The sequence below is a fragment of the Sus scrofa genome, chromosome 14 (assembly GCF_000003025.6).
Source record: "Sus scrofa isolate TJ Tabasco breed Duroc chromosome 14, Sscrofa11.1, whole genome shotgun sequence".
Taxonomy (NCBI): Eukaryota; Metazoa; Chordata; class Mammalia; order Artiodactyla; family Suidae; genus Sus; species Sus scrofa.
This window is the reverse complement of record NC_010456.5, coordinates 7,482,834-7,500,740: the sequence shown is the minus strand read 5'-3', so window position 1 is coordinate 7,500,740 and position 17,907 is coordinate 7,482,834. Positions and strand designations below refer to the sequence as shown.

The 17,907-nt window shown below is 50.8% G+C and overlaps 1 protein-coding gene across 2 annotated transcripts in view; it reads left to right on the top strand.

The window, feature by feature from the left end:
- LOXL2 (lysyl oxidase like 2) overlaps nucleotides 1-17,907 on the top strand; it is a 104,839-nt gene that overhangs the window by 39,959 nt on the left and 46,973 nt on the right. For both annotated transcript variants that reach the window (XM_021074114.1, XM_021074115.1), the window contains 2 exons: nucleotides 899-1,074; nucleotides 17,262-17,473. In XM_021074114.1, coding sequence (XP_020929773.1) covers nucleotides 899-1,074; nucleotides 17,262-17,473 — 388 coding nt within the window. The remainder of the gene's footprint in view (nucleotides 1-898; nucleotides 1,075-17,261; nucleotides 17,474-17,907) is intronic.

Genomic DNA, 17,907 nt, shown 5'->3' with positions numbered 1-17,907 from the left:
CCAATTCTGGATCAGTGGGTGGGAAACATCAGGAAGTGGGAAGAGCTCTGAATGGAGCAGGGTTCTGGGCTCAGGGAGCTGGCCTTGCATGATGAGTCGCCCCCTCTGAGCTTGTGCCATAGTCAGTATAACTAAAATCATCACTATGTCATCATCATCATCATTTTTTCAGCAATAAAACTAGCATTTGTCATATATTATCTCTAATCTGCACACACCCCTGCCATTCAAGTTTCATTAATTACGTACTTTATTTATTTATTTGTTGCTTTTTAGGGTCACACTTGGGCCTATGGACATTCCCAGGCTAGGGGTCAAATCGGAGCTACAGCTGCTGGCCTACGCCACAGCCACAGCGACACGGGATCTGAGCCACATTTGCGACCAACACCACAGCTCACGGCAACGCTGGATCCTTAACCCACTGAGCGAGGCCAAGGATCGAACCTGCATCCTCATGGATCCTAATCAGATTCATTACCACTGAGCCACTACGTGAACTCCTTAAGTGTCATTATTAATCCCCACTTTACTGCTGAGAAAAGAGAGCTTTAACCAGGGTCAGACAGCTCAGTGGCCGAGCCAGAATTAGTATCAAACAATTTCTTACCTAAATTCCCTGTTCTTTCTATTATACCACGTGACTGGGCGTAAACCTGATTTCTGCCTTAATCATGTTCAGTCTACCACATCTCCACATAACATCCCTCTGGCAAAGGAATTCAGATGGCCTAGAACTTCATGCCATGTCTCAACACACTGAAAACCAATTCATGACCACACATAGCTGCCAAAATTAGAGAAGAATTCTCTCTGTGTGCATACGCCCTGGGTGCCCCTGAAGACTCAAACCTACTCTGACGTAGTGCTTGGCTTCTCCCTTCTCTGCTTCCCTCAGGCCCCATCTGGTTGGACAATGTCTACTGTACCGGCCAAGAGGCGACCCTCGCAGCCTGCTCCTCCAATGGCTGGGGTGTCACCGACTGCAAGCACACAGAAGATGTGGGTGTGGTGTGCAGTGACAAGAGGATTCCTGGGTTCAAGTTTGACAATTCGCTGATCAACAACATAGAGGCAAGTCATGTGCTCTTGGTGACTCCTTCATGTGAATATTTTCCTTCTTCCGTGTAACTCAGTTCTTGCCTATGATCACTTGGAGGGGAGGGACCTACACCTTGGTGCCAGGGTTACTAAGGAAGGATTTCTGGAGAAGGGGATGCATCGGTGGGGAAAGGGCATTCCAGACACAGAGAATGGCTTGGACAAAGACCCAGAGGCTTGGACAGAGGCCCAGAGATGTGAGCTGGGGAGAAGCAGGTCGTACCACTCAAGACTGTAAACTGTGAATCTGAAAATAGTGTGAAATGAGGCTAGAAGAGATGGCCGTGAAAGGCCTGGTGTACTATGTTCAGGGGCTTGCCCTTTGGACCAGGAAGATGTATCAGCTATCAACTGCAGTGTAACAAACGATCCCTCCCCCAGTCATATTTTGCAACTTCAGACAACCAACGTCCGGTCAGGAATCCAGGAGCAGTTACCCAGCTGAGGTTGCAGCCACGGGGTCAGCTGGGGACTCCTCCCCCAAGTTGCCCCCAAGTTGGCAAGTTGATTGTTAGCAGGCTTTAGTTTCCCTCTGGCTGTCAGCTGGAGCCCTCTGAGCCTTTCACGTCACCTGCCTGTAGGCTGCTTGAGTGCCCTTATGACATGGCTGGTGTCTTTCTCTAGAGTGAGTGACTCAAAAGAGAAGGAGAGAGAGGGAGCCAAAGATGGAAGCCGCATCTTTCCTAACCTCATCTCGGAAGTGACGCACCGTTGTTTCTGCTGTGTCTCTTGGTCTCTCAGACCAACCGTATATGGTGTGGGAGGACGTTATCAAGGCTGTGGCTACAGAAGGAAGTTAGAGGCACCTTGGAGGCAGACTGCCACAGGACTGTTGTCCCCAAATCTAGCTGGGGATCAGAATTACACTCAAATGGACTGGGGCTCACCCGAGTGAGGCTAAAAGTCTTCCGTTGTGGGACCAGGTTGTTTTTGTAAGCACTCATAGATGATTCTGAGGTTGCCAGCCTAACCCAAGTCAGCGTTTGGGAATAGCAAAGGGGCTTGGGACTCTTCTGTATTTATAGCTAAATTTCAGATTTATCTTTTCAACAAGTTCTGCAGCCACACAACCAAATTAGCGAACATTCCCTGCCCTCCTGCTGTGTGCAACGTGTGCTGGGCACTGGGCAGGAGGAGGAGGCAGCCAAGACTCCTTCCTCAAGGATCGTGTGGGGTGCCGCCCCAAGGGGCTGTGAGCTCTGCCAGGAATCCAAGCCAAGGAGCTTTAACTAGGCTTAACCTCCAGCTGACCTCAGGACTAGCTCGGAAGAAAAGTGACTCTTGAAATTACCCTATTTGGGCTTCAGAGGAAGTCCTCCCCAGACTGTGGTCTTTACATTTTCCTCCCATGACTCATGCCGTCCCACTCCTTCTCCTGTGCTCCTCGAGTACACGGAATACACTGGGAACTTGTCCCAGCCCGCATGATAGCGTGGAAGAGGATTCCCAGCTTTCTCTCCACTGGCAGCCTGGGACCGCTTCTGGCTGACGCTCCCCAAACACTGCTATTTTATTTCAGATAACTAGAAGAGATGGTTACAGAGGTGATATACTTTATCTCATGTCCCAGTTACTCATGACAACTATGCTTTACCATGAAGCTTTTGTTTTTTTTTTTTTTTTTTTTGCTTTTTTAGGGCCGCATCCACGGCATATGGAGGTTTTCAGGCTAGGGGTCCAATTGGAGCTATAGCTGCTGGCCACAGCCACAGCCACAGCAACAGGAGATCTGCGTTGTGTCTGCAACCTACACCACAGCACAGCTCACAGCAATGCTGGATCCTTAACCCCCTGAGCGAGGCCAGGGATCGAACCCACAACGTCATGGTTCCTAGTCGGTTTCGTTTCTGCTGCACCACAACAGGAACTCCATGATTTGAAGGGTGGGTTTGTCCAATCCACTTTCACACATTCCATCTCCACTCTTTATAACCTCATACAAAATAATTAGTATCCACTTGTATATATCTCATCTTTCCGAGATTAGATGGTCCGAGAGGTCAAGGGCTTCATCTCACTCCCCATCACATCCAATAAAAATAATGTTCAGTACCTAATGGGAACAGTATCTTCAACTCTCAAATTTTCTTCTTCCCAAGAATGAAATCCAAAGATCATTATCCACTTCGGTGAAGAATATCCTAGGATAGGAGTTCCCGTCGTGGCCCAGCAGTAACGAACCTGACTAGTATCCATGAGGACGAGGGTTTGATCCCTGGCCTTGCTCAGTGGGTTAAAGATCCAGCATTGCCATGAGCTGTGCTGTAGGTTATAGATGCGGCTCTCATCCTGTGCTGCTGTAGCTGTGGTTGTGACCAGCCGCTGCAGCTCCAATTCCATCCCTAGCCTGGAAACTTCCATATGCTGCATGTGCAGCCCTGGAAAAAAAAAAAAAAAAACAAGAGAGAGAAAGAAATGCAGAGAATTGCTACAGCATTGTAAATCAGCTATGTCTTAATAATTTTTTAAAAAATAGTGAGGAATCTTGAGGGAAAAAAAAAAAGAAATGCATAGAAGCAAATCATTCCTTCATACCATTACTTTGCCTAATAGGACAGTGAACTTCTGAGTGACGTCTTTAATGGGCTCCCATTCAGCCTACAACCTCAGGATGATCCACTTGGATTGTCAAGCAAAGATCCAGGCTTCTGGGCATAAAAAAGTCACTGATATATTGACTCAAAAGGGAGTGGGCCACAGTGTCGGTGGGTGTTGGATTGGGAAAATAAGACTCATTTGCCACTAGAAAAAGGAATGCTTCTGGGAAAGGAGTCTTTGAAGGGCCCTTCAACAGAGAAGTGTTTATTAGAACACCTCTAGGGGCTAGTTCTAATACTTAGCATTTAAGGGGGAAATAAGATGGGTCATAGAGAAAAATTGGAATCTTCATTAGAAGGAATAGGCCGAGAAATGATGAGAAACCATGTGTTGGGGAGAACGTCCTTCTTCTGGAAGGGTGGAGAGTCCTTGATAGGAAAGCTTCGTATCTCCCTTTAATCTGGATATTTGTTGGGGGCCTGCTGTACTCACATCATGGTCTGGAATACCCCTGGGGAAAGCCAACAGGACCCTAACCCTAGCCTTCTAACCTGAGAAGACAAGACGCCTGCCTTGGGGGAAGCTCATTCTGAGTCCAGGAGCCTAGATCCTAAATGAGTTAACAGTAACCCAGAGGGGACTGGCTGGGGGACGTCTGGTTCAAAGGGCTGGATGACCTCTATAACCTCTAAGCTTCACATTTCCCTCGAAGCCTCCCTCTTGCTGTCATCCTCAGACTGGGTTCCCATGGACCAGCCTGGAAGGTCTCTTGTCTAGCCACAAACACCACAGACATTTTCAGTTGAGAGCAGTCCCCTGTCACCTCTTCTCTTGGATTCCTGCTGAAAGTAGGTCACAAATGGGGCCTAGATCTCAGGGTCTGATGAGAACCTTGGAGAGTTGCCTGAAGATTCTTCCATCCAGGACTTGGTGGCTAAAGCTCATGTTTACGGCCAGGACTGGCCTGATGGGTAGGGAGCCGCCCAGACCACCTACAGGGGATATTTGTGGGATGTGAGAAAGTTTCTCCGAAATACCTCATAGGATAGCTGTGTCAGAAACTGAAGTCATGGACTCACTCCTCTGGGCTGGAGAAGTGTCCCCTGTTAAGTGTGTGTGGACCAGAGGAAGAGATGTTGGTTTGGTGGCTGTGCAGTTGGGCGGAGTCATGACTAATGATACCCAGGAGAACTGCTCGTTAATTAGCATGAACGGGCTGGGTGGTCTCTACCGGTGATGCCTCAGGGCTCTGCTTCTGCCTCTCCCCCATGTATCAGAAGTTTGCATGGGGGTTAAAATATATACCGACCACATTTATAGGAGATAACAAAACTAGGAGGGATTGCTGAAATATAACATTACGGAGTGAGATTCAGAAAAACCACACGAGGGTGAAATAATAGACCCACAGTGGAACGTATTAGAAATGAAGATATGGTGCCAGGGCATCATAAGTCCTGATCCCTTCCCGGCACCCTTTGCTCTGGAATCCATCTTTGCCAAAAGAAACGCATGCATGTCAGGGAGGGTCCTCTGTCCAGTCAGGTGTGAGAATTAAAATGAGATGATTGGCTAAAGGTAAACAAAGGCCTGGAAGAACTGTCCTGTATAAGTGATTTAAATCACCCCTCAGGCGCACTCCTCACTCAGGGGAACACCCACACCTACACTCCTCTTTAGGATGTGTATAACTTCTTTGCTTCTGACTTAAATAAACTACTTCTCTGTGTGCTCTTCCCCACACCCCCCCAAAAAAAAGAAAAAAAAAAAAGAAATGAGGATACAATTCTTTCTTCTTCTTCTTTTTTTTTTTTTTCTGTCTTTTTGCCATTTTCTTGGGCCGCTCCTGCGGCATATGGAGGTTCCCAGGCTAGGGGTCAAATCAGAGCTGTAGCCACTGGCCTACTCTACAGCCACAGCAACGCGGGATCCGAGCCGTGTCTGCAACCTGCACCACAGCTCACGTCAACACCAGCTCCTTAACCCACTGAGCAAGGCCAGGGATCAAACCCGCAACCTCATGGTTCCTAGTCAGATTCATTAACCATTGAGCCACGACGGGAGCTCCAGGATACATTTCTATATCAAGGTTCATGAGGGGGAAAAAAACAAAAACAAAAACAGGTGCAGAGTGAAACCCAGAGAACATGACTGAAAGCGTTGATTCTATCAAAAAGATCCCTGCAGGGGGCTGTGTGATTCAAAGCTCAGTATAAGCCAAAGGTATGGTATGGCTGCTAGAAAAGTGAGTATAAACTGATATCCCGGGAAATCTTATTTCCCTAAACTCTTTGCTTTTGGACCAAGAACAGAGTTCCATTCTGGGGCCATCTTAACTAGGTCACCCAGAGGAGGGACGATCGGGTAGAGGCAGGTCTGGAAACTACATCATAAGAGGAAATAAGATATTGTGTCAGGAAAGGTGATATGGGAAGGGGCATGAGGAGATATGTTGAGTCTCTTCAGACACTGAAATGCTTCCATGGACAAGAGTGCTTCTGACTTACTCTAACTCCCAGAACTAAGATGGTTGAGGAGGGAATGGGATGCAGATTTCATCTCAGTGTGAAAACTCTGTAAAGGTTGAGTGATGAGGCTACATGTTTCAACACAGTGCAAAACTCTATAAACTGGGGACCGGGCTCCCCTGCTAGTGATGAGCTCCCTGTCACTGCAGGAGTTCAAGCAGGAGCTGGATGGCCTCCATATTCCAGGAATATGGAAGCCAGATTCCTACATGGGAAGGAAGCAGGATGAGGAGATTAGCAAGTTCTAAGATCTCTCGCCTCTCTGCATCTATGAAAATGCACGCAGCCAGCCCACGCAGGGGCTGCACACCGGCTGGATGTGGCAGTGTCCATCGTTATATGAACTGAGGTCATTCATGTTACACACACACACACACACACACACAGAAGGAAAGCCAGCTAGTGTGTATGCTTGGATTTTCACTGCCTCTTCTCTGGCCTGTCATGAATTTGGCCTTGAAGGCAGACTTTTCACCCTCACTTTTTCACATCAAAGTGAGAAAGCCCCCATTCCCCTATAAATTAAAAAATGGTGTAAACCACCTATAATGGGAAAAATAAAAATCATTTAAAAAATAAAAACAAGGGGAAAAAAAGAAAATACGAATAAGATTTTTACAAATGGCCAAGAGCGAAGTGTCAAGCTGTGCCTTCTCTGAATTTAAATGATTAGGCTAATGCATATGGATGAAGACACCCCATCTCTTCTCCCCCAGCTACTTTGCAAGGGTGTGGCCAGGCTGTAATAGAACATCCACCCTCATGGACTCCTGGAGTTGGGGGACAGGTCACAGACCATTAAAGGTGGTCCTCACAGGCTTGTGCCTTTTCTGGAGCACACTGGAATTCCCCAAGCAGAGACTGGAAGAAAACTACATCAGTCTATGGAGTTCCCCTTGTGGCACGGTGATTAAAGAATCCGACTAGGAACCACGAGGTTGTGGGTTCGATCCCCGCCTTGCTCAATGTGTTAAGGATCCGGCGTTGCCATGAGCTGTGGATCCTGCATTGCTGTGGCTCTGGCGTAGGCCTAGCCTGGGAACCTCCATATGCCTCGGGAAGCAGCCCTAGAAAAAGGCAAAAAGACCAAAAAAATAAAAAAAACCTACATCAGTCTAGACCAAGTTCATCCCACTCTGGGATGCCAGGAGCGTGAGTCACTAAACACTGGGGCCAGGGTGATGGAATTTCACTCGATGAGCTAACTGTGCTTCTGTGGACTCCTTCTACATCTGTTTGGGGAGCATCCTCAGGGGACCCCTGGACAGTTCATGAATTCCTTCTAGAAGAGGGAAAAACTGCTCCTCTTTCCACCCAGGGAGAGTTCGCAGGTTGGGCCCCTGAGCTACCTTGGCCAGCAGCCAGAGCCCAGAGCAAGTCCACTTTCTTTGAGATGAGTGAGTTGAATTCAGTCCCTTCCAGCTGTGACAGTCTCTAGTCCAGAGTGGTGGTGGTTTCTCCATCAGAATGGCATGGCACGCACTCATCATTTACAAGATAGTTTTAAACGTTCTGTAAGGGGGAAAATCAGATGATTGCTGTAAAAGTGCTTCGCAGACTTTCTTAGCACTGATTCACCACCAGCCTTGGTTCATTTTATCCAGAAAATTATCTGAGCAGGGTCCCGGTTCTCCCCTTTTCTGTGGTCTCCCCTTTTAGACCCCAGAGTGGAAGGCAGGCGTTCTGGTCCCACTGGAGCCTGAGATTTGCAACTGTGTGTCCAGTGACGACCCTCCATGGGGCTCTGGACATCTCACTGTGAAACAGATTTTTCCACAGGAAAATGGATCTTGGGTCATTTCTCAAAAACCTTAAAAAGGGAAGCAGGGGAGTTCCCGTTGTGGCTCAGTGGCTTATGAACCTGACTAGTGTGCATGAGGCTGTGGGTTTCATCCCTGGCCCCACTCAGTGGGTTAAGAATCCAGCGTTGCCTCAAGCTGTGGTGTAGGTTGCAGATGAGGCCTGGATCCCACATTGCTGTGGCTGTGGTGTAGGCTGGCAGCTGCAGCTCTGATTTGACCCCTACCTGGGAACCTCCACATGCCTTGGGTTCAGCCCTGAAAAGCAAAAGCAAAAAAAAAAAAAAAAAAAAAAAAAAAAGAGGGAAGCAGGAGCAAATAATAAAATGTGAAATACTGTTGGTTTCAAGTGAATAGATCGTTTTTTAAACCTAGAAAACAGAGCTCCAACCAAACCTCCCAGGATTTCAGAGCCTCTTAAATCGAGAGGCTTTGTTTCCTGTCTGTGGTGGTAGACAAGTTGGAAAAAGCATTAGATAAGGAAAGATTACAAATCCAGATGCCCTCTCTCCACAGGCTGTTTTGCACATTGCTCAATCATGTGCTCCCGGGAAGGCTCGTGGCTGGGGCCACGTGCTGTAGGTCAGGGGACGTGCAGGTCTTTTCCTTTTCTTCACCTCTCCCTCCACCTTCCTCCCTGCCTGTTTTTAAGAGGCTCTTTTGCAAAAGCAGTTAGCTTCCAAAACTGATTAGAAGTGCCAGGGCAGGAGTTCCCGTTGTGGCTCAGCAATAATGAACCCAACTGGTATCCTCGCTCAGTGGGTTAAGGATCCGGCGTTGCCATGAGCTGTGGTTGTAGCTTGCATATATGCGGCTTGGATCTGGCATGGCTGTGGCTGTGGTGTAGGCCAACAGCTATAGCTCCAATTCGACCCCTAGCCTGGGAACCTCCATATGCCACACATGTGCGGCACTAAAAAGACAAAAAAAAAAAAAAAAAAAAAGGAGAAAAAAAGAAAAAGAAATTGCTGGGCTGTGAGATTGAGGGGTTGCCTGTCCCCAAGTAGCCCCAGAGCCTCAGTTTCTCCTTTGTGACACAGGCCACCAGGAGGTCTGGAGGGGCCAGGAGCAGGAGGATGAGGGCAGAGCTGAGAGAAGGATGCTGCTTCCAGCATGGGGAGAATCTGGTACCCACCCCCACCCTCACACTCTCACATCCTTCTGGAGGGGCCCTGAGACCTGAAACAGCTCTTTCTTCTCCTCTTAACCACAGGAACAGAGGCTGTTGTGAATTTTTTGAATTCCAGGAGTCCAGGTTTTTATTAGTCACAGTCAGCTGCCAAATGCTTCAAGGCTTCCCCCTCAGCAGCAGACTTATCTTCCCCAGCATCTGGGGGCTCGGAGAGGTGGAGGGCCCAGAGCCTGAAAGGGAGTCATTAACTCTCGAAAGGTCCAGGAGTTTCCACCCACCCCCACCAGAGAGGAGGTGCAGCTGGTTACACTGGGTGGTTTAGGACAGAAAGGGGGTCTGTTTTCATCTCTGTGCACTTTAGAAGGCGGTGGTCCCTCCAAGCTAAATATAGCCCTGCCTCCCCCAGTGGCCACAGGGTAACTGGTCAGCTTTCCTCTGTGGCCAGAGGAGAAATGGTAGCAAGTGAATGGTTTGTGCTGGACCCTTGAGCAAGAGAGCAAAGGGCCACGGTGGGAGCCCACAGTGTCTGGATCCCCAGATATGCCGAACTGGCCAGCTGGGCGATAACATGGGGCTCCCCTGGGTTTTCTCTCCCAGCTGCCAGGGTGCCTGGGCAAGAAGATGTATTTGATTCTGTCCAGTGCTAACATTCCATGCTTCTGTTTATCGAGAGCCTCTACGTGGCCCCGGGCTCGCCAGCCACCACAAGGGGCATAAGAGAAGTAGTTCTAGGGTGACCTATTTTCCCAACTAAAAATAGGTCACAGCATCTGAAAAGCAAAAGGGCATTTATGCAGCTAACAGAACAGACTATTTGAAATTGTGCGCATTCTGGCAGAGCCGGGAACCTGATTCTTGGCCGGGGTGCTGTACATGCAAAAACGCACACACACACGTATATATAATAATATATACATATATAATTTATTTGTATATTTATACATTATATATTTTTATATATTATTTATATATATATGCCCTTGTAAATACCATTGTCAATGTTTGTGAGATGAAATAAATAATATTACTTGTTAGATGAAATCTATGAATAAGTAGCATTAGAGTTTGTTTTAGATGAAACAGCTGAGTGCAGTATGTACTCAAACTTTGAACGGTGTGGATCAGATGGTAAATTATGTGGCACTTTGGGAAGGTGGTGAATGGGAAGAAATCAGTGGGAGGCTGTACCGAAGAAGTGGGGGCTTGAGCTGGGCCAGAGAAGGCCTCTCTGTGCCCTGCGTGGGCTGATCTGTTCTGCAGGTGGTCTCCTGATGTGACCTGGGGCGGGGGTGGCAACAGGCCCAGGGTTCGTCTGAGTCAGCTCAGCCATGCTGGAGGGGTCAGCGCCAAGGGATCCCCCCCGCCAACCCCATCCCACTCAGGCTGTTGCTAAGGCAGCTGGATGCTGGGTCTGTTCATTCGTTTGTCCCGTTGCGCGGGACATAGGTTGCGCGCCAGACCCTATGCTCGGCACTGGGAATCAAGGGATTGATGAAGTGAAAGGACAGTCTTGCCCTCCGGGAGTCTGCTGCCCAGTCGTGGAGAAAGTAGATCTCGCAAGGCTTTACTTTGTCACCATGGTGATGAAGGCTAGGAGGAGAAGCACCAGGTATCCTCCCTTGGGAGCATGGGGGATGGTTTGGCCGGGCCCAGGACTCGCCTGGTCTGTGGCCTCAGCACCCCCGCTGGGCCAGAGGGAGCGGTTGCTGGAGCAGGTGTCCTGCCAGGTTCCTGCAGACAGCAGGGCTTGACTGTTCGCCAGAGAAGCAGCCTCGGTTACCTACCCCACTGCTCTCAGGTTGGAAAATGAAACACGGAGCATTCGCTTCTCCGGCAGCCTTGCAAACCTCTTGATTTATTGGAGGAGGGTCCAGACGGACTGCAGGCTTTTTCCTCCCGCGGCTCAGCATGACCTCAGCCCTTGGCTACTCCCACCCCAGCCCCCTCTGCAGGTCTGGTCTCCATCACAGAGAACTGAGCAACCGAAAGCCCTGCTCTGCCTTCCTGCTTCCCTTCCCCCACCCGCCCCCATCTGGCGCAGACAGAGTCAGGGGCTAGAGAATGTTCCCAGCAGCTTCTTAGGCTGCGAAGTTCTGATTTGATCATCAAAAGGGGATAATTACAGTGTCGCCGGACTCTTCTGGAACAGCGTACCTCCTGCTGTTTACAGATGACACCCACTTGGATCAACCATCTAAACATGTGCTGATGGTCAGGTCAGCTTTCCATTCAGTTCGCTAACTATGTATTAGCTGCAGCTTGCAAGGGGAAAGGAGGGCTGTTAAATAGCTTGGATGACAAGTGAACACGTGGAGAAAGTGCAGAAGATCTTGCCCAGGGCGAAGTCGCACAAGTAGGGCTTATGCCACGAAGAGAGGCAAGCCTCACTGTTTACTTGCCTTAAACAAAGAATAAAGGGAATCTTTATTACATGTTTGGCTTGAGAGCCCAGCATTTCTAGTTCAGCCGAATTCCTGTAATTGGATTTTTTTAAATGATTATTAGTTTTTTTCAGAAATATGTGAGGATCCACTATGCCTCGTGTCCGGGGAATCCAAAAGTGAATAAAGCACAAGTCTGCCTTTGGGAGGCTCACAGTCTGATGAGGCAGCAAAAAGCCGTGGAAGGAGAAATGGTAGCACGAGGGAGGCAGTGTAAGGCAAGGACGAACTGAGGGAAACGCAGAGGCTAGAGGCATAAAGTCGTATCTGTGGGGGTGAGCTATGTGGGGGAGGGAGCCTCGTGGAGGAGGGGATGAGTGACAGCAGGAGACTTGCCCATCTGGTTGACCAGTGTCAGCCTCCCACAGTGCCTGGGACGCTGTCACCCTCAATAGGTATTTTTTTGAGTGAATGAATGAATGAATGAATGAGATTGTCCCTGAGGGTCAGGAGCATTCTGATCGGTAGGAAGGAGGAAAAAAAAGGATTGTAGGGGGACTTCCTGTCATGGCTCAGCAGAAATGAATCTGACCAGCATCCATAAGGACACAGGTTTGATCCCTGGCCTTGCTCAATGGGTTAAGGATCTGGGGTTGCCATGAGCTGTGGTGTAGGTTGTAGACACAGCGCAGATCTGGTGTGGCTGTGGCTGTGGTGTAGGCCAGCGGCTATAGCACCGATTCGACCCCTAGCCTGGGAACCTCCCTATGCTGTGGGTGTGGCCCAAAAAAGACAAAAAAAAAAAAAAAAAGGATTGTAGGGGCAGCTTGATGCTGGGATGAGAAGAGTGATGTCAGCCTGGCAGTTAGGGAAGCTCATGGCTGGAAAAAGAGCAGGAGGGGATGAAGTGGGTCCAGTCAGGAAAGCTCTTGACCAGGAGCAGAAGAACAAGGAAGTTCTGATCCAGACGCATGAATGCACAGCAGTCAGCTGGAGGGATGTGACCTGGACTAGGTCAGCCAGCCAGCCAGAGAGAGGAGGGTCCCCCTGAAATGACAGAATCCTAGTGCCCTTCTCTTACTTCCGTGATTCTCACTGCACACCTGCCTGGACAATAGAAGTGGGAATGGGACAGTGAAGGAAGGGTAGGAAAAGCATTGCTGGGGAGAGGGGCCTTATGAGCAAGGAAGAGAGAGGGAGCAAAAGGCATGGGGTGGGGTGCTTGTGGTTGGGATGGTGGCTGACCGGTCCATCCTCAGCAGGATCCCCACCCAGCACCACTCCAAGGATGACATCCCTCATGGGAAGCCCTGATAGCAAACCACTTCTAGAGGGAGGGAAGTTCAGCTAAGCTCTGGCCCTTGCAAATGAGCCTCCCTGGGAAGGGATGAGCCCAGTGCTGACTTGGGGGCAAATTGTGAAGGACCTTCTTAGGCTCTCTTGCTTCCTTGCCTTACCCCCCTCTGTATCTCTCCCTGATGCAATCTCCAACTAGACTTTCAAAACTGGTGATTTTTCCTCATTGGCGACAGCCCCAGACTGTCACATTGCGGAATTTGCAAGTCATGCACAGCTGCTGTGTATGTCATTTAAGCACCAGACTGGGAGATCAGCCCTGGTGCTCCCTCACTGGGCTTTCTTTCCACCAGCCCACTCGTTAAAGCTGGGCAGGTCATGGCCTCAAGGCACCCTGAGTCTCCCCTTCAGAAGCAGGTGATAATCACTCCCAAGGTTCCAGTCCTCCCTGGGGAATGTGATGAGTTTTGAGTAGGACCCGTCCTGAAGGTTCTGTGAACTCTTTGGAGGAAAGAAAGCCTTTTGGAGAGCGGGGTGAATTGTTCTCTCTGGCAAGAGGGCCAGCATTCAGACTTTAATTTGAATTTTTAAAACCGGCCAGAGGCATTATCGACTTCTGGGCTCTTGGGCTTAATGTAAAACTCACAAGTGGAGAGAGAGAGAGACTTTTGTTAGAAGAGAAAAAATGTGGATGTGTTTTAGTGTTTCCAATCTTCTCCTTTGAAGTTGAACTTCTGGGGGGAAAAAAAAAGTCCTAACATTTGCGGTTATGGCAGGGATTCCACAGCAATGAGGTCAGGAGGGAAGTTCTGTGTGTACGTGTATGTTTTCCTACACAGAGGTCTCAGAGCGGCCCCCGGGAGCTCTCAGCCAGCAGCGAGCCCTGAATGTGTGCCATAGAGGGCTTCCCTGCCGCCCCCTGGCTGGGGCCCAAGGGCAGCTGGAAAGCAGCTCTCTCTCCCCTCACGTACACTCTGGCCTGACTCAGCTGCTCCAGGCGGGGTGAAGTGTGGACGGACTTTGAATGTGCAAACCTGAAGGAACCTCCCAGAAGGCTGAGCCCCAGGCCCTGCCCCGTGTGGAGTTAGCTCAGTACTGAGCAATGCACAGGGCAGGGGGGTGGGGGTGGGGAGAGGGCAAGGACCCCTCACAGGCCCTCCCACCGGTTGTCATGGGAATTGAGGATGAGGATGGATATCAAGGTTTTTTGTGATTTTTTGTTTATTTGTTTGTTTGCTTTTAGGGCCGCACCCATGACATATGGAGGTTCCCAGGCTAGGGGTCGAATCGAAGTTGTAGCTGCTGACCTATGCCACAGCCACAGCAACACAGGATCCAAACCACATCTGTGACCTACACCACAGCTCAGCGCAACACCAGATCCTTAACACACTGAGTGAGGCCAGGGATGGAACCTGCGTCCTCATGGATGCCAGTCAGATTCGTTAGCCACTGAGCCACGATGGGAACTCTGGGAGTTTTGAACACAGAGCCTGACATGGGTTTGATAAATGAGGGCCCTCAGAGTCATTATGGTTCAGAGAAAAGACAGGGCCCTAGAGTTGTGGCTTAGGGAGGCAGCTTGGCAGGGTCCATGGAGGAGAGACCGTATTTTATGGAATGAATGAATGAATGAATGAGGTGGATATGAGCCCAAGAAAACAGGAAGGACTTGGTTCTGTAGAGGGAGAGAGGAGAAGGAATGACAAACACGAAGCTCGCCTGACCGTCCCCCTCGGGGCTTTGGGAGGGAACCCTCCCTCTTCCTCCACCACGTAGGCACACACATGAAGAGGCACATTCCACACTTCGCACGGACACACAACCCTGTCACGTGCACATCATCCTGCACATGGACACACATGTGCAGTGCACTCCCACAGAGACACAGACACATGCAGAGGTACACTCGGGCACACACACACACACACACACACACACACACACACACACTCAGTGAGTCGGTGGGAGAGCAAGGACAGAGACACAGATTCTAGTGCTTTCCCTTCTTCGAGCCTCATTTCCTCCATCCAGGAGCCCACCTGGCTTGCCTGCCAGTCATACTTCTGCTGAGGGCACGCTGTCCTGCATCAAGACAAAGGGTCTGCTGAGCTCCCCACCAGGTCTTCCTCTGACTGGGTTCTCGCCTCCCATCTCCCCTTAGTGAGTCTGCTGCCCCGCAGGAGGAGCAGGGGAGGGGCCGGGAAGGGTCTGCGAAATTAATAAAGTCGGCCTAGCCTGCCTGCCCCATGAAGCTGCAGGGCTGATGCCACAGCAGTAACTTTCCTTCTGGGCATCACGCGTTGGGTGCTGGAATTCCAGCCCAGCCTCCCTCCCGGTGGGAAGACGGAGGAGGGGGCTGGCCCACACGCCGGTCTAGACCTCAGGCCCCTTTCTTGCTCTCCCCTGTCCATGTGTCCTGGTGGCATGGTGTCTTGGGGGCTAAAAAGGATCCAGGATCCAGGCTGGCAAACTTTATCCTGCCACTGGCGGCTTTCCTTCCGCTCTGCATGGAAAGGAACCAGGGCCAAATGCCACCTCGCCCAGCCCACATACTTTCCACTGCCTCGCAGGACTGGGGAAGCAGCGCCTGGCTTTGCACCCTGCAGCCAGTGGCAAGGAGGCATGAATCCCTGGGCATCCAAATAATGGTCCTGTTCAAACTCATAGCTCATTTGCATCCTGGCTGGACAGGGGTTTGGGTCCTTTCTGTCAGCACCCTTGTCTAGCCTGACCTGGCCCGGCTCAGAGAGCATCTCATGCTGCACCTTAAGTGCTCCCTGCATCTGTGTGGTGCTGGGGAGCGAACTGGTGTCAACTGGTTTTCTTATCTGGAAAATGGAGATGACAATAGCCGTACCGACCTCACTCTATTGTTTGCGGATTAAGTGAGAGAATCATGTGAATCACATATGGGGGCTCACACACCATTAATGTCCTGTCATAATTCATCATATCCGAGTATAGATTGGGGCCTGGGGACAGCGAGGGGGCTGAGGTGTGGGTGGGCAAGATTAGCTGTGTTTTTATTTATTTATTTATTTATTTTTTGGGTCTTTTTAGGGCTGCACCCATGGCATAAGAAGGTTCCCAGGCTAGAAGTTGAATTGGAGCTGTAACTGCTGGCCTACACCACAGCCACAGCAATGTCAGATCCAAGCTGCACCTGAGACCGACACTACAGCTCACGGCAAGGCCGGATCCTTAACCCACTGAGCAAGGCCAGGGATCGAACCTGCGGCCTCATGGATGCTGGTCAGATTCATTTCCACTGAGCCACAATGGGAACTCCTAGCTGTGCTTTAGAAAGAGCCCTCTGGGGGCTGGCCCCGTGGCAGATGGATGGAGGGGGAGAGGGAGGCAGGGACTCAGTTAGGGAGCCTTGTGAGAGCTGCTGGTGGCCCCCTTGGGCAGCAGCGGCATAAAAAGAAGGGCTGGAAGTTGAGAGATCCTGGAGCTTCCACAGTGTTAGGGGGCAGATGGCATGAGCCTTGGAAAAACATAAAAGGTATCACCGCAAATCCCAGGTAGACCCCTGCTCCTCCATCCAGCTTGGCCTTTTGAGGCCCCCTGTCTTGGCAAATCCCTGGGCCTGGAGTGTGCTTGGGGCCAGGACACAGCAGCTCAGGGTTGGGTGGGGGAGGGAAGGCCACCCTGCAGGGAGGTGGGAGCCTGCCCTCCAGCCCCAGCCTCCAGTCAGCTAGCAGGGTCCTGCCTTTTCACTCACTGCTACAGAAATGGGGTGGCGGGGGGAGGGAGCTTCCCAAGGGCCTCAAGGCATTCAGCCCAAAGACTGTGACTATTCCTCCCCTGCCACCCCCAGACCCCAGGACACCCCTCTCTGCTTGGCCAGGCTGGGTCCCCCCCCCCCCCTTCCTGCTCCTCTCTCCAAGCTCTACCCCTCCTCTCCTGGGATTTGCACCTCAAGATGCCCCTGGGGGTATGAGGTAGCGTGCGTGGTGGCCCCACCAGCTTCAAGGTATCTAAGGCGTATCTGCCTGAAACTGCAGTTTTCCAGAAAGATGAGTGGAGAGACACACACACTCACTCCCACGCCTGCACACGTATGCTTGGGAGTAAAACGCAAACATCCAAATGATTTTTACTGCAAAACAGGAAATTCAAGGAATGTGTTTTCTCTTCCGCTCTCCTTTTGAGATCCTGCAGGTGGAACCTGCTGCCCGGCTGTTTCCCACTCCACTCAGGGGAGGAGTGCTGAGGTCAGCTGCATCTCTGGTTGTCCAGGTCACCCCTGCCCCCTCTCCTCTGGTCCCTGCAGCCACACCACCTCCCATGCACAAAGGGTAGCAACTGTGGCTTTGTGCTGTGTGCTCGCCGGGAAGACCCAGAGCTCCCCCCCTCCCCCACCTCGCCCAGGGGCCTGAGGGGAGAGGCGGGCTAGCAGGGTGTCCAGCCTGCCGTCACCTCTCCACGGCCAGACTGGGAAGGTGACCCCCCCCCTCCTTCCACGCCTCCTCCTTCCCAGAACATGAACATCCAGGTGGAAGACATCCGGATCCGAGCCATCCTCTCCGCCTACCGCAAGCGCACCCCGGTGACCGAGGGCTACGTGGAGGTCAAGGAGGGCAAGACCTGGAAGCAGATCTGTGACAAGCACTGGACGGCCAAGAACTCCCGCGTGGTCTGTGGCATGTTTGGCTTCCCTGGGGAGAAGACGTACAACGCCAAAGTGTACAAGTAAGGAGGCTTCGGAGGTTGGGGGGTGGGGCCTGAGGGCCTTTGGCCCCGCCCTGTTGCAGGTGAGCTCTGCAGTGGGGCCCCCCCACAAAAGATCATTTTGAGAAATCTGGAACTTGCAGCAACCATCAGGAAACTGAGAAATTGATGGATTCGATTTGGTTACACTCCTGCCCGAGTAAATCTTGCAATGCTGTTAGGGTCTCCAAACTTAATATCTCCCTGGGAGGTGGAAGGGGGGGTGTCCAGTGAAGGGTTTTAGCTCATGACAGGTGGATGTATTGGCTACTCCTGGGGTCTTCCTGTCCCCTCTAATAATGATTGTCTCTTTACTGAGTGCTTACTGTGTGCCAGCTCCGTTCTTAGTTACTTAATCCTCAGGACACTAGGAAGCTGGGGTCTATTTCAGAGTTGGAGGAATGGGAGTTCCCATC